Raw genomic sequence first — 14,689 nt, forward strand, 5'->3', positions numbered from 1 at the left:
GTCCTATTTCTCAACGTCACCCTTTGTATGAGGCATGTTGACCTTCAGGTTCAGCTTATCACCAGTTGTCTCTCTTTCTTTCTCTTTCTCTCTTTCTCTCTCTCTCTCTCTCTCTCTCTCACTCTCTCTCATCAGAGAACCACAGTGATTGTACCTTTTCTTATTATAAATATATTTGTCATAGATGAGTTTTTAATTTTGTTGCACACAGAGTATGCCTTCACATTGTAAATTTTAAATATTTCACACCATAATAGATAGATTTTGTCTACTCTGCAACAGCATTTAAACGTCCTCCATGAATTGATGGAGATAGTGAGGACGATAGATGCTGCAGAATCAGAGTCGATAAAGTGTGGCACTGGATAAAGTACAACAGGTCAAGCAGCATCAGAGGAACAAGAGAGTCAGTGTTTCAGGTTTGACCTAATGAAGACTCAAGCCCAAAACATCAACTCTCTTACTCCTCAGATGCTACCTGACCTGCTGTGATCTTTCTAGCACCAGACTCCATGAATTCAAGACTGCACATTGCAGATTTAAGGCCTTTGAAAAACCAAAACTGAAACTTCTTTGAGAGTGCTAATTTCAAAATGGTTCTGTTGGGTTTGAGTTTTCTGCATGTCTGATTTATACTCCAGCCTCTTCCATTGTCTTCAAAACTTAGATCTGCTGGAAGTGGATATCTAAATCTAAGATGACCCCACCATTTTTACAGGTCTTCAGAGATATTTTGACTCGGCAGTTATCCAGACCTTAATCTACTTCTATTGACTGTGGGCATTTCTTAAATCCTGAATTTAACACTTGAAGGATACCCCTTCAACAAATTACAGAACACCAAGCTCTCAGCTCCACAGTAATTATTAACACAAGAAGCAAGTAGAAATTTTCAATGAATTAAGCAATAATCTGTAATCCTGGGACATATATATTAGAAAATGCTCCAACTAGCCCCTGCACATTGATGAACATCAAGGCATTTTGTAATGCTTTTCTGTACACCTATACACAGTAAAGCAAAATGCCCTCAGTTCCAAATTAGAGAGTTCCTGTCAGTTATTAGAGTCATAGAGTCATAGAGATGTACGGCACGGAAACAGACCCTTCGGTCCAACAGTCCATACCGACCAGATATCCCAACCCAATCTAGTCCCACCTGCTAGCACCCGGCCCATATCCCTCCAAATCTTTTCTATTCATATACCCATTCAAATGCCTCTTAAGTGTTGCAATTGTACCAGCCTCCACCACTTCCTCTGGCAACTCATTCCATACACGTACCACCCTCTGTGTGAAAACGTTGCCCCTTAGGTCTCTTTTATGTCTTTCCCCTCTCACCCTAAACCTATGCCCTCTAGTTCTGGACTCCCCCATCCCAGGGAAAAGACTTTGTCTACTTATCCTAGTCATGCCCCTCATGATTTTGTAAACCTCTATAAGGTCACCCCTCAGCCTCCGACACTCCAAGGAAAACAGCACCAGCCTGTTCAACCGCTCCCTATAGCTCAAATCCTCCAACCCTGGCAACATCCTCGTAAATTTTTTCTGAACCCTTTCAAGTTTCACAACATCTTTCTGATAGGAAGGAGACCAGAATTTCTTGCAATATTCCAACAGTGGCCTAACCAGTGTCCTGTACAGCCGCAACGTGACCTCCCAACTCCTGTACTCAATACTCTGCTGGTTACACAGAGGTTTGTTTCTGTATTGCTTTCTGGTGATATCATGTGGCTGGCAAATTGGCAAAAGACAAACTACGTACACCTTGGTCGTTTTTTGCTTTGCAATTTATATGTTTCTATATATTTCAAGACAACTAGGGACAGGCAATAAATGCTGGCTAGCTAGCGACACCATGAGTGAATACAAAAAAGTATATATTTTGATATTTTAATATTGAGCAGAATGAGTACACTCCTGAAAATGTGCCGCTAACTTCAAGACAAGGTACCCCTTCAGCAAAATTATAAAATTCAAACCTTTTAAATAGATTCATGATTTGTTGCCCATAATGCACAGATCTCTTCATCCAATATTGTTGCCTCTTCCTGGGATCTGTACCAAAGGAGCACATTCCAGTCCTACCTACTGCCTGGCAGGTATAGGAGACACTGGTAGTATAAATAGTGGCTGCAGTTTTGCTGTGTTTTTGATGCATTCCCATTCACTGCTAGTTCAAATGGACACCATGGTTAAATTCTTCCAGGCTTCAAGTTGCAGGAACCAGGCAGTTTGTCATTTGCTTTAATCCCCATTTGTGGCTCTTACGCCCCATATTAAAAGCACGCCTGCCAACTCTCAAACAGATATAAAATTGCTAATAGATTTGAAAATAATGTGCGTGTTAAAAGCTATTTTGCTTTTTTATTTCCAGAAGGAGTTAATTAACACCATTAAATGTAAACTTCAAAAGCTTCAGGAAGTTAAAGCTGGCTTAAATGTGGATATCAAAAGAAATAGCACACTGGGTGATGACATCCAGGCCTGGGTGAATGAAGTCTGCACGCCTAATGAAGTCCAGAAATACAACACATTCATTGAGGATCTGGACAAGGTGATGAACTTGCTGCTGTGTCTATCTAGCCGTCTGGTGCGAGTGGAAAGTGCCCTGAGTAAAGTCAGTGAGGCCACTGACGTGGAAGAGAAGGTTTGTCATAATAATTAAGTTATATTCAGTTTGACATTTTACTTCAGCTACTACTAAAGCCTAGGAGATAAAAATATTCTAATTGTTATTACCAGAATATTTTAAATTTCCCAGTGATTTTAGCAATTGATTTATGTAGATTTTGGTGTCCCCTTCTTGTGGTAATTAAAGTACAGAGGAAGGCATAATTGGGACATGAACAAAATACTGTACAGTACTTTCAAGTTTCACAACATCTTTTCAATAGGAAGGAGACCAGAATTGCATGCAATACTCCAACAGTGGCCTAACCAATGTCCTGTACAGCCGCAACATGACCTCCTTCTTTTTCTTAACCAAACCCTCAATTTCTTTAGTCATCCAGCATTCCCTATACCTACCAGCCTTTCCTTTCACCCTGACAGGAATATACTTTCTCTGGATTCTCGTGATCTCATTTCTGAAGGCTTCCCATTTTCCAGCCGTCCCTTTACCTGCGAACATCTGCCTACAAGCTTTCGAAAGTCCTTGCCTAATACTGTCAAAATTTGCCTTTCTCCAATTTAGAACTTCAACTTTTAGATCTGGTCTATCCTTTTCCATCACGATTTTAAAACAAATAGAATTATGGTCGCTGGCCACAAAGTGCTCCCCCACAGACACCTCAGTCACCTGCCCTGCCTTATTTCCCAAGAGTAGGTCAAGTTTTGCACCATCTCTAGTAGGTACATCCACATACTGAATCAAAAAATTGTCTTGTACGCACTTAAGAAATTTCTCTCCATCTAAACCTTTAACACTATGGCAGTCCCAGAATATGTTTGGAAAGTTAAAATCCCCTTCCATAACTACCCTATTCATCTTACAGATAGCTGAGATATCCTGAAAAGTTTGTTTCTCAATTTCCCTCTGACTATTAGGGGATCTATAATACAATCCCAATCAGGTTATCATCCCTTTCTTATTTCTCAGTTCCACCCAAATAACTTCCCTGGATGCATTTCCGGGAATATCCTCCCTCAACACAGCTTCTTGTCCAGGCTTGCAATGTGGTGTACTTGTGTGTAATAATGAAGGCTCCTTATATTTTTCCTGTAATCTTCCATACGATGTGGACATGGTTAAATGTCAGTATGCCACCATCTCCCCTGTTAATACATAGAGCCCTGTCTATCCAAATAGAAAGCACAAGTACAGCTATACAATCCTTTACCCGAAATCCGAAAAGTTTCAAAATCGGAAGTCTTTTTCATGAAGTTTTTTCTCCATAACAAGGTTGTTTGGACTGCAAACAGTAAATCCAACTCCACAACCACTCCATGTCACTCAGGTGTGATGTGGAGCATGGTCTAGCACTGGCAGGCATAGTCTATCTCAGCGCTCATAGTACTTTCAGGTTAGTCAGCTGTTCAGTAAGAATTTTTTTATTTCACCAAGTGCTGGATGTCTTGAAATGCATAAAAGTGGATAAATCGACAGGACCTGATCAGGTGTACCTTAGAACCTTTGTGGGAAGCTAGGGAAATGATTGCTAGGCCTGTTGCTGAGATATTTGTATCATCAATAGTCAAAGGTGAGGTGCCGGAAGACTGGAGGTTGGCTAATGTGATGCAACTGTTTAAGAAAGGTAGTAAGGACAAACCAAAGAACTATGGACCAGTGAGCCTGATGTCAGTGGTGGGCAAGTTGTTGGAGAGAATCCTGAGGGACAGGAGGGACATGTGTTTGCAAAAGCAAGGACGGAGGAGGGATAGTCAACATGGCTTTTTGAGAGGGAAATCATGTCTCACAAAGTTGATTGAATTTTTGAAAAAGTTACAAAGAGGATTAATGAGGGCAGGGTGGTAGACATGATCCATTTGGACTTCAGTAAGGTGTTCGACAAGGTTCCCCACGGGAGACTGGTTGGCAAGGTTAAATCTCATGGAATACAGGGAGAACTAGCCATTTGGATACAGAACTGGCTCAAAGGTAGGTGACAGAGGGTGGTGGTGAAGGGTTGTTTTTCAGACTGGAGGCCTGTGACCAGTGGAATGCCACAAGGATCAGTGCTGGGTCCACTATTTTTCATCATTGATATAAATGATTTAGATGTGAGTATAAGAGGTATAGTTAATAAGTTTGCAGATGACACCAAAATTGGAAGTGTAGTGGACAGCAAGGAAGGTTACCTCAGATTACAATGGGAACTTGATCAGATGGGCCAATTGGGCTGAGAATTGGCAGATGGAGTTTAATTGAGATAAATGTGAGAGGCTGCATTTTGGGAAAGCAAATCTTAGCAGGACTTATACACTTAATGGTAAAGTCCTAGAAAGTATTGATGAACAAAGAGACCTTGGAGTTCATAGCTCCTTGAAAGTGGAGTCACAGTTAGATAGAATAGTGAAGAAGGCATTTGGTATGCTTTCCTTTATTGGTCAGAGTACTGAGTATAGGAGTTGGGAGGTCATGTTGCAGCCATACAGGACATTGGTTAGGCCACTGTTGGAATATTTCGTGCAGTTATGGTCTCCTTCCTATCGGAAAGATGAGGTTGAGTAGTCTGGGGTTGCTTTCCCTGGAATGTTGGAGGCTGAGGGGTGACCTTATAGAGATTTATAAAATCATGAGGGGCATAATTAGGATAAATAGACATAGTCTTTTCTCTGGGCTGGGGGAGGCCAGAACTAGAGGGCATAGGTTTAGGGTGTGCGGGGAAAGATATAAAAGACCTAAGGGGCAACTTTTTCACGCAGCGGGTGGTACGTGTATGGAATGAGCTGCCAAAGAAAGTAGTGGAGGCTAGTACAATTGCAAAATTTAAAAGGCATCTGGATGAATATATGAATAGGAAGGGTTTGGAATGTATGAGCCAGATGCTGGCAGGCGGAACTAGATTGGGTTGGGATATCTGGTCAGCATTGATGGGTTGGACCGAATGGTTTGTTTCTGTTCTGTATGTCTCTATGACTCTATGACTGTTAAACTGTCACTTATTCCAAAATCCGAAAAATTTCAAATTCTGAAAACCAACTGACCCCAAAGGTATGGATAAAGGATTGTGTACCTGGACACACTGTATATTTCAGCTTTAGAAAATAGGTGGTAAACATTGTCGAGTTCATTTATTATGGCAATCCCTTAATTAATCAGAATCAAGCTATGTCATTTACAATTTAAACAATGTCTGGGTGTTAACTGTCAGTCATCATTAACTGGTCCAGTTTCTGTGGCAAAGGCTTTAGCAATCAGAGTTCACTTGACAACTAATTAGAATTCTCCTCGCACGTTCTATAAAGGCTGTTTACCTTTACTTTGGTAATTCATGTGAATTGTCCTCTTGAGTGCAAGGTGAAAAGTTGAGACCAAATGTGTCTTTTTTCAGCAATAAATGACAGAAAACCAGAAATTGTTATTGATCAGAAAGAAGAACTTTACTTAACTTTTCAAAGTTGTTATTGTTGCTAGACTGTTACATGTTACTATACATACCGAAATTAGGAGTGGTGTCAGGTTAAATGTTTTAATGTCCCAAATAATATAAGCATGCAGCACAATGGAGGAACATATGGCAGATAAGAATAGTGTAGAACTTCGATTACTTCATGCACTAACAAATTATGTCAGCAGCTGTATTGATATAAAAATATAGCTATATTGAGAAAACATATTTCTACAGTGCCCTTTTGATTTAATGTATAAAATATCCTAAAGTTTTATAATATGATAATTTCACATAACGACATACAGCTGATATTATGCCAGATGACTAAAAATTTAATCAAACAAACGTGTTATAAAGGAGGAAAGTGAGTTAGAAAGGTAAAAAAGTGTAGTAAAGGAATTCCAGAGCTTAGGACATAGGTAGCTGCTGACATGGCCATCTGTGTCAGAATGGTTTAAATCAGAGAGGGATGCTCAAGAAACTAGAATAAATGAGTGCAGATATCTTGGAGTATTATGGTGTTGGAAGAGATTACAGGATAGGGAGGGAAGTGGCCATGGAGTGTTGCCAGATAGTGTGATCAACTAGGTTAAGAAATTCAAGCAGTTTATCATTGCTGCAGTCACACAAAAAGCATTTGTGATTATGAAAAGAATAATTTCAGTACTAAAATGTAAACGAATAAAACAAATATGGAAGATATAGACTGTAGGGAAATAGATGGTGACATCTAGCAAAATGTCCAGATTACAGAGGAGGAAGTGCTGGATATTTTGAAAAGGGTAAAGGTGGATAAATCCAAAGGACCTGATCAGGTGTACCCGAGAACTCTGTGGGAAGCTAGAGAAGTGATTGCTGGGCCTCTTGCTGAGATATTTGTATCATCGATAGTCACAGGTGAGGTGCCTGAAGACTGGAGGTTGGCTAACGTAGTGCCACAGTTTAAGAAGGGCGGTAAAGACAAGCCAGGGAACTATAGACCGGTGAGCCTGACCTCAGTGGTGGGAAAGTTGTTGGAGGGAATCCTGAGGGATAAGATGTACATGTATTTGGAAAGGCAAGGACTGATTAGGGATAGTCAGCATGAATTTGTGCGTGGGAAATCATGTCCCACAAACTTTATGAGTTTTTTGAAGAAGTAACAAAGAAGATTGATGAGGGCAGAGCAGTAGATGTGATCTGTCTGGACTTCAGTAAGGCGTTCGACAAGGTTCCCCATGGGAGACTGATTAGCAAGGTTAGATCTCATGGAATACAGGGAGAACAAGCCCTTTGGATACAGAACTGGCTCAAAGGTAGAAGACAGAGGGTGATGGTGGAGGGTTGTTTTTCAGACTGGAGGCCTGTGACCAGTGGAGTGCCATAAAGAATCAGTGCTGGGTCCTCTATTTTTTGTCATTTACATAAATGATTTGGATGCGAGCATAAGAGGTACAGTTAGTAAGTTTGCAGATGACACCAAAATTGGAGGTGTAGTGGACAGTGGTTACCTCAGATTACAACAGGATCTGGACCAGATGGGTCAATGGGCTGAGAAGTGGCAGATGGAGTTTAATTCAGATAAATGCGAAGTGTTGCATTTTGGGAAAGCAAATCTTAGTAGGAGTTATACACTTAATGGTAAGGTCCTAGGGAAGGTTGCTGAAGAAAGAGACCTTGGAGTGCAGGTTCATAGCTCCTTGAAAGTGGGGTCACAGGTAGATAGGAGGGTGAAGAAGGCATTTGGTATGCTTTCCTTTATTGGTCAGAGTATTGAGTACAAGAGTTGGGAGGTCATGTTGCGGCTGTACAGGACATTGGTTAGGCCACTGTTGGAGTATTGTGTGCAATTCTGGTCTCTTTCCTATTGGAAAGATGTTGTGAAACTTGAAAGGGTTCAGAAAAGATTTACAAGGATGTTGCCAGGGTTGGAGGATTTGAGCTATAAGGAGAAGCTGAACAGGCTGGGTCTGTTTTCCCTGGAGCTGAGGGGAGACCTCATAGAGATCTACAAAATTATGAGGGGCATGGATAGGATAAATAGGCAAAGTCTTTTCCCTGTGGTCGAGGAGTCCAGAACTAGAGGGCATAGGTTTAGGGTGAGAGAGGAAAGATATAAAAGAGTCCTAAGGGGCAACATTTTCATGCAGAGGATGGTACGTGTATGGAATGAGCTGCCAGAGGATATGGTGGAGGCTGGTACAATTGCAACATTTAAGAGGCGTTTGGATGGGTATATGAAGAGGAAGGCTTTGAAGGGATATGGACCAGGTGCTGGCAGGTGGAACTAGATTGGGTTGGGATATCTGGTTGGCATGGACGGGTTGGACCGAAGGGTCTGTTTCCGTGCTGTACATCTCTATGACTCTATGAATCTATAACATGTCCCAACATAGTTAAGAAATAATTCAATTAGCCAAATTGCAAATATGCATCAACTGGATAAATTGATTCTGGCTGCAAGCATGGCATGGATGTGAAGTACCTGAGTTTGTGAATTTTTAAGAAGTCATTAAGACGTGACCACTTGTGTTCACCTGAATCAAAAGCATTTCCACCCCAAAACCTAGAGTTGCAATCATATATTCTGTGAACGACTGCCTTCATGCTTCTGAAATGTTTTGACAGAGTTGAATGTGGCATTCAAGCTGAATCAGCACATGCTGTTATTTCATCATCAGGTGTTGATTCCCCTAATCTGTTTAGCAGCACAGTAATGAATCTTAGTGAAGAAAAGAGGTCAAACATGTTGCATCAACTACTTAGAGAAGGGATCAACATTCCTGGGCAATAATGAACAAGAAAGTCACCCTAAAAGTATCACATTCTTAGGCTTCTTAGAACTCATAAGCTGATTTGATTAATGTATATCAGAGCTTAATGCCTAATTTGAAAATGCTGGCTGAGGAAATTGGAGTCTTTAACCTTTTCTCATAAACTTATTCAAATGATCACTGGAAAAATCTGATGGCAAGATGAAATGAGAGATAAAACAAACCAGAACCAAACTCAAATTTAATCAGCATCCTCTGGCCTTTCTCACATTAGCCAGCATTTTGCTAAAGAATAGAAATTTGGTTGAAAGATTCTGGAAGTTTATAACTTTAATGTATAACAAAGAAACTGTGTAAGACACTTGAAGATTTCAAAATATATGCTGCTGATCTTGGTGTGTAAAATTACAACATCACTGATATTGATAAATATTCAGTTTTTAAGACTATTATAAGTGTTGCAGAGTGGTCAGATTTTTGTTTGGATAAAACACTGAAACAAGATTAACCCAATGAGGTGAATGTAAAAGGAGCCAGAGCATATTTTTTGAAATGTTGAGGAATTGCCTGTGTGTTCAGACCTGCAAAGTGCTCCCCATTCTTTAACCACACTGAATGAATTTGGGAATGCTCCTTCTCAAGATTGCCGTGGTTTTTACTATTATTGCACAATGGAAATATCCTATGATTCCATTGTATGTTGTTACCAAATGCAGATAGCTGACCCAATGTTGTTACATTGCATTATCTGATTTACTATTTCCACACCTCATTAAAGTTTATAACAGGCTGAAACCTATATTACACCCTTCTGTTCTGCTAAGCCCTAGGATACTTCCACAGTGCTGCCAAATCTATGAAACCACCATTGTTTTTCAAACTATCAGTGAACTACTAACTGTGAATAACGATGAGATACTTTGTAAATGCTCAGAACTAATGCAGCACTGAGGAAGTACAACATTGTCAGCAGTACACTTTCAGATGAGATATTCGACTTTAAGACATTTATATTTAAGACATTCAACTTTTGTACTTGCAGAATTGCATTTTGTTTTGCTCAAAAACTGCATGAATCCATGTAAGATTCTGTAAATCCCTTTTTTAGATTAGAATCAGTCTGAACATTGGGGCACAGGCAGTCTCACACAGGGCACCTCACACCTTCAATGCGTTATCTGTGCCAATATGGCACCTATTGTCAACGTTTACTTGAGAATGTAACTTTAAAAAAGTTCTGGGATTTACGTATGAAAGAACTGAAACCAGCACGGTCATTCTAAAAGCTAAGAGACTTAACAAACAATCCAGGTGTTTTTCAATATATAATTTTAGTTACATCACACTGTAAACTTTTGCTATTAATACTGTGTCCTACGATCTTATACTCTACAACCACCTGATGAAGGAGCAGGTGGACTATAACCCGGTGTTGTATGTTTTTTAACTTTGTCCACCCCAGTCTAACACTGGCACCTCCAAATCATTCTCAAGATAGCTCAGCTTTTTAAACAATCAGTGTGGAGCCTAACTGTGTCCCAATGCTATGTCAGACTGACAAACCTTCTGCATAGCTTTACAGAATTTTACATGGATTCATGAAGTTTTTGAGCAACTGGAATGTAATTCTGCAGAAACAAATTCACCCCATAAGCTTATATGTGTGCGCATGTGGAAGCGACAGATTGAGTGTACATGTGAGTGTGTGCACGTGATAGAATGTATGTGTATATGTGTGTATGTGTATGTATGTGTGATGGGTTAAACTATACAGATGGTTTGTCAGTCTGACATAGCATTGGGACACAGACAGACTTCACTCCTATTGTTTAAAAACCTGAGCTATTTTGAGAATGTAATTTAAAAGAAGCTCTGGGATTTACATATCAAAGAACAGAAACCAGCATATCCCATTATAAAAGATGAAAGTTTAAATCTAAGATTGTTTACTGTATCACATCTCCATGACATTGGATCTCTTTGGCTATAAATTCTGTGAGCATGATCTTAACCTCCACAACCACCCGATGAAGGAGCGGCGCTGCGAAAGCTAGTGCTTCCAAATAAACCTGTTGGACTATAACCTGGTGTTGTGTGAGTTTAAACTCTTTACACCCCAGTCCAACACCAGCACCTCCAAATCATGACTTTAAGACAACTTCTCTTTAAAGGCAGAATCACATGTTTTGTTTCATATAGTAGAATGTTCCTATGCATATAACACAGCACATTGTCTGACTTACTACAGCCACTAACAGCAAATGGTTTTCTGGTTAAAAAGATGTTCTGTTTTCTTAGAAATCATTGAATGAAAGGCACCGGACACTCTCTCGCCAGCATGAAGATGCCAGAGGACTGAAGGAACATCAAGACCACCGGGAACGAGTGATCTTCAGTATCCTAACAAACTACCTCACTAAGGAACAGCTTCAGCACTGTGAATATTTTATCCAAATGAGAAAAGCTTTACTAATCAAACAAAAAGAACTTGAAGAGGATCTCAAATTAACTGAGGAGCAACTTGAACTTTTTGAAAACATCCTTCAGATATGATTTCATTTTGCTGTTTATTAAACTGATTATTAGGTTCCCAAAATGACTCCCATTAATGTTGAAAAGTGATTTAGAAATCCAGCTTACAAAGTAGGTTAAAGCAATTCATTCCAAAACTAGCAAATATTTACTGTACTCTTATTGTTTCCATGTGAAATAACTGAATTGGATAATTAAATATAAATGAATTGGGGCTACGCTGTAAAATTAGAGCCAGCTGATAGCAGATTATTGGTTGTCGATAACTAACTGAAAGTTTTTATCTATCATTTTGAAATCATGAACCACAACAGCCCAGATTTTGCAGTCAGTGTCAAAGCATTGGAACTTATCATCAAACTCAAAGTAAGTTCACAAAGATCCATTGATCTCTGCAATGTGGTTTTCATTTCTGGGCATCAGTTTGAGTCTGCTGCCAAGTCAAGAGCACATTCGGATGTCCATCAATGTTGGTATTATTAAGCTGGACCATCTAATCACATTGAAGAACTCTCACAAACAGCAAACCAGGAAATCAAATGCACTCATCATACTTAATTTTGACTGTCATATTGCAGAGTAAAATAATAATTTTGGATCGAGATTATATATTAATGTACAACTATCATGAAATAACTTTTAAAAAGTGATTTAAAAAGTGGATTTTTAATCATAATAGAGAAATTTAATGTAACATTGAAAATGCATTACATTTTAGTACTTGTTCAGCAGTAATTATGAATTTAGTATGCTGTTAAATCCCAGTTATTGCTCCAGGATAACCATTTCCACCATTTGTATAGCAAGACTGTTTGTGTGATAAGAAAAGTTCTTTTCAGTTGAATGATTTCGAGTACGTTGCATTCTGTAAAGAATTGAACAGCACAGCTCTGGTGCAACATCAAATCACTGACAATAACTTCTGGATCTTTGTGTTTAAGTTTATACATATGGACCTGCGGTCAGTTTCAGCAGAATAAGGGCATTAAATGCCACCATTACCACTACAAAATCTGGGCCAATATTATTCATACTTATGTAGCATGGTTTTCATTGCAAAACATGTCTTTATAATGCCAATGATGTCTGACTCTGAGAATAATTTCCAGTCCAAAGTGTTAATAATTCTCCCTTTGATAAACAATCACACCTATTAAATATTAATAAGTTACATTGTAAGTCTAAAGTTCTACACCTAGAACTTCTATGAATTCTTCACCAAAAGGATATTCACTTTTATGTTGTTGGTAACGTTTTGGATTGTTTCTTCCTTACACAAAGCACAGATGGTAATGCTGTTTTATTACTGGTCTGAAACTGTGACAGTAATTGCCAACCTTCCAATCTTTTTCCTTTTGTTAAGGAAGAATGCCTTTCTTCCACCCAAATGGTTTGAACACAATCATCTTCATTTCCATATACCAATACTGACTTAATCAGTAACAAGAGTAAACACATTTCATTATAAAGTTCAACCACCAATCTGTCCCACCCCTTCATTTATTTTCACCTCAGCCTTTGGCCAATTCAAACACTCAGATAATTGTGTCACAATATTTAAATTAGCTCATCTCCTTTCCAAGGTTTGAGGTAGAACAACTACATTGCCGTCATCCTAAACTTTCTTTCTGCTGGAAGCAGCTTCCCAAGACTTTTCTGATACATCACTTTCCTTATGGGCCATTGCTGTGCATTTTCATTGGAAGTGAAGTGGTTACATTTAAAAGAGGCCCCAGATTGGAAAAAGCCCAGGCTTTTAGGTTTGTGATTTACAAATCTGCTTGTCCCTTATCAACCCTAAACTGACTCTAGTTGTAAACCAGCTCCCCATTTGATCCCAATGGAGCATATTAAAATCCTTTATGATTTTGAACTGCACTATCAAACCTCCTTTAACCTTTTAATGAAAAAGATGAAATGTCTCTCATTCACCCTTACAATTAAAGCCCCTCATCCAATGTAGTTATTTTCTCAGTCAATTTCCTTTGTACACTTTGTATCTTTGACATCTTTGTTGAAGTAGGACCTTCAAAATGGAACACAGTATATCTAATGCAACCTAAACAATGATTCACTTCATTTGAGCCACTGCTTTTGTGGTCTATTTGGTAGAAATGTATCTGGTCCTCCTTTTGAGAATATCATCAAGGTAACATAGGCAGCATGTGTGCCAAACAGGAGGCCCCAAATAGACTCATATTTTTATCTCCAGGCTTCATTTCAATAACTTTCCTTTGCAAAGTGCTTATCATCAGTTTTATTGACTGAACAGAATGTCTCAAATTCCCTTCTCCAGTATGGCACAGCTGATAATGCAAGTCTCAGTCAGGTGATGATGCTCCCCAAAAATTGTTCTTTGCATTCAGAAATCAGGACAACCAGTTTCTACCTGCATATGCATATATATAAGAACTAGAATATCTTGGTTATTTTCAGCATTATGAATGGTATTTGTGAATCTGAACCCAATAGTCTTCTTTCCATTTATTTCTTGTATTCATGCTGACTGGGCCAATATTCATTGCCTATTCCTAATGCCCATGAGTAGGTGATGGTGAGCTGTCTTAAGCAGCTGCAACCCATTTGGTGATGGACTAGTGGTATTGTGAATAGACTATTAATCCAGAGACCCAGGTATTGTTCTGGGAGCACAGATTTGAATCCTACCATGAGAGATGGTAGAAATTGAATCCAGTAGAAGTCTGGAATTAAGAGCCTAATGATGACCATGAAACCATTGTCAATTGTTGGAAAACTGATCTGGTTCACTAATGACTTTTAAGGAAGGAAATTGCTATCCTTACCTGATCTGGCCTCTGTGTGACTCCAGACCCACTGCAATGTGATTTACACTTAACTGCCTTCTCGGACAATTAGGGATGGGCAATAAATGTTGGCCTGGCCCACATACTATGAATGAATTTTTTAAAAATATGTTTGGCAGAGGTAGATCCACAATGCCATAAGGGAGGGTGTTCCATGATACAGTGACACTGAAGAAAATGGCAATATATTTCCAAGTTTGGATGGTGAGTGGCTTGGAAGGGATCTTGGAGGTGGTTGTGTTCCCATATATTTGCTGCTTTTGTTTTACATGATAGTGGTCAAAAGTTTGCAAAGTGCTGTCTAAGAAACCTTGGTGAATTTCTGCAGTGCATCTTGGTGGTGCAGGCTCGAAGGGCAGAATGGCCTACTCCTGCACCGATTGTCTATTGTCTATTACCTAGATGGTACATACTGCTGCTACTGAGTGTTGGTGGTGGAAGGAGTGAATGTTTATGGATGTGATGCCAATTAAGTGGTCTGCTTAGTTCTGGATGCTTCTTGAATCTCAATAGAGTTGCATTC

General features: G+C 39.3%; 1 protein-coding gene across 3 annotated transcripts in view; it reads left to right on the plus strand.

Annotated features, from left to right (window-relative positions):
- The window catches only part of LOC122556538 (protein Shroom3-like), a 79,435-nt gene extending 65,135 nt beyond the window's left edge, over positions 1-14,300 (plus strand). For all 3 annotated transcript variants that reach the window (XM_043703315.1, XM_043703314.1, XM_043703316.1), the window contains exons 7-8: positions 2,378-2,650; positions 11,108-14,300. In XM_043703315.1, coding sequence (XP_043559250.1) covers positions 2,378-2,650; positions 11,108-11,362 — 528 coding nt within the window. In that variant the 3' untranslated portion in view covers positions 11,363-14,300. The remainder of the gene's footprint in view (positions 1-2,377; positions 2,651-11,107) is intronic.
- The last annotated feature ends 389 nt before the right edge of the window (positions 14,301-14,689 follow it).

This window comes from Chiloscyllium plagiosum, chromosome 14 (genome assembly GCF_004010195.1).
Source record: "Chiloscyllium plagiosum isolate BGI_BamShark_2017 chromosome 14, ASM401019v2, whole genome shotgun sequence".
Lineage (NCBI taxonomy): Eukaryota > Metazoa > Chordata > Chondrichthyes > Orectolobiformes > Hemiscylliidae > Chiloscyllium > Chiloscyllium plagiosum.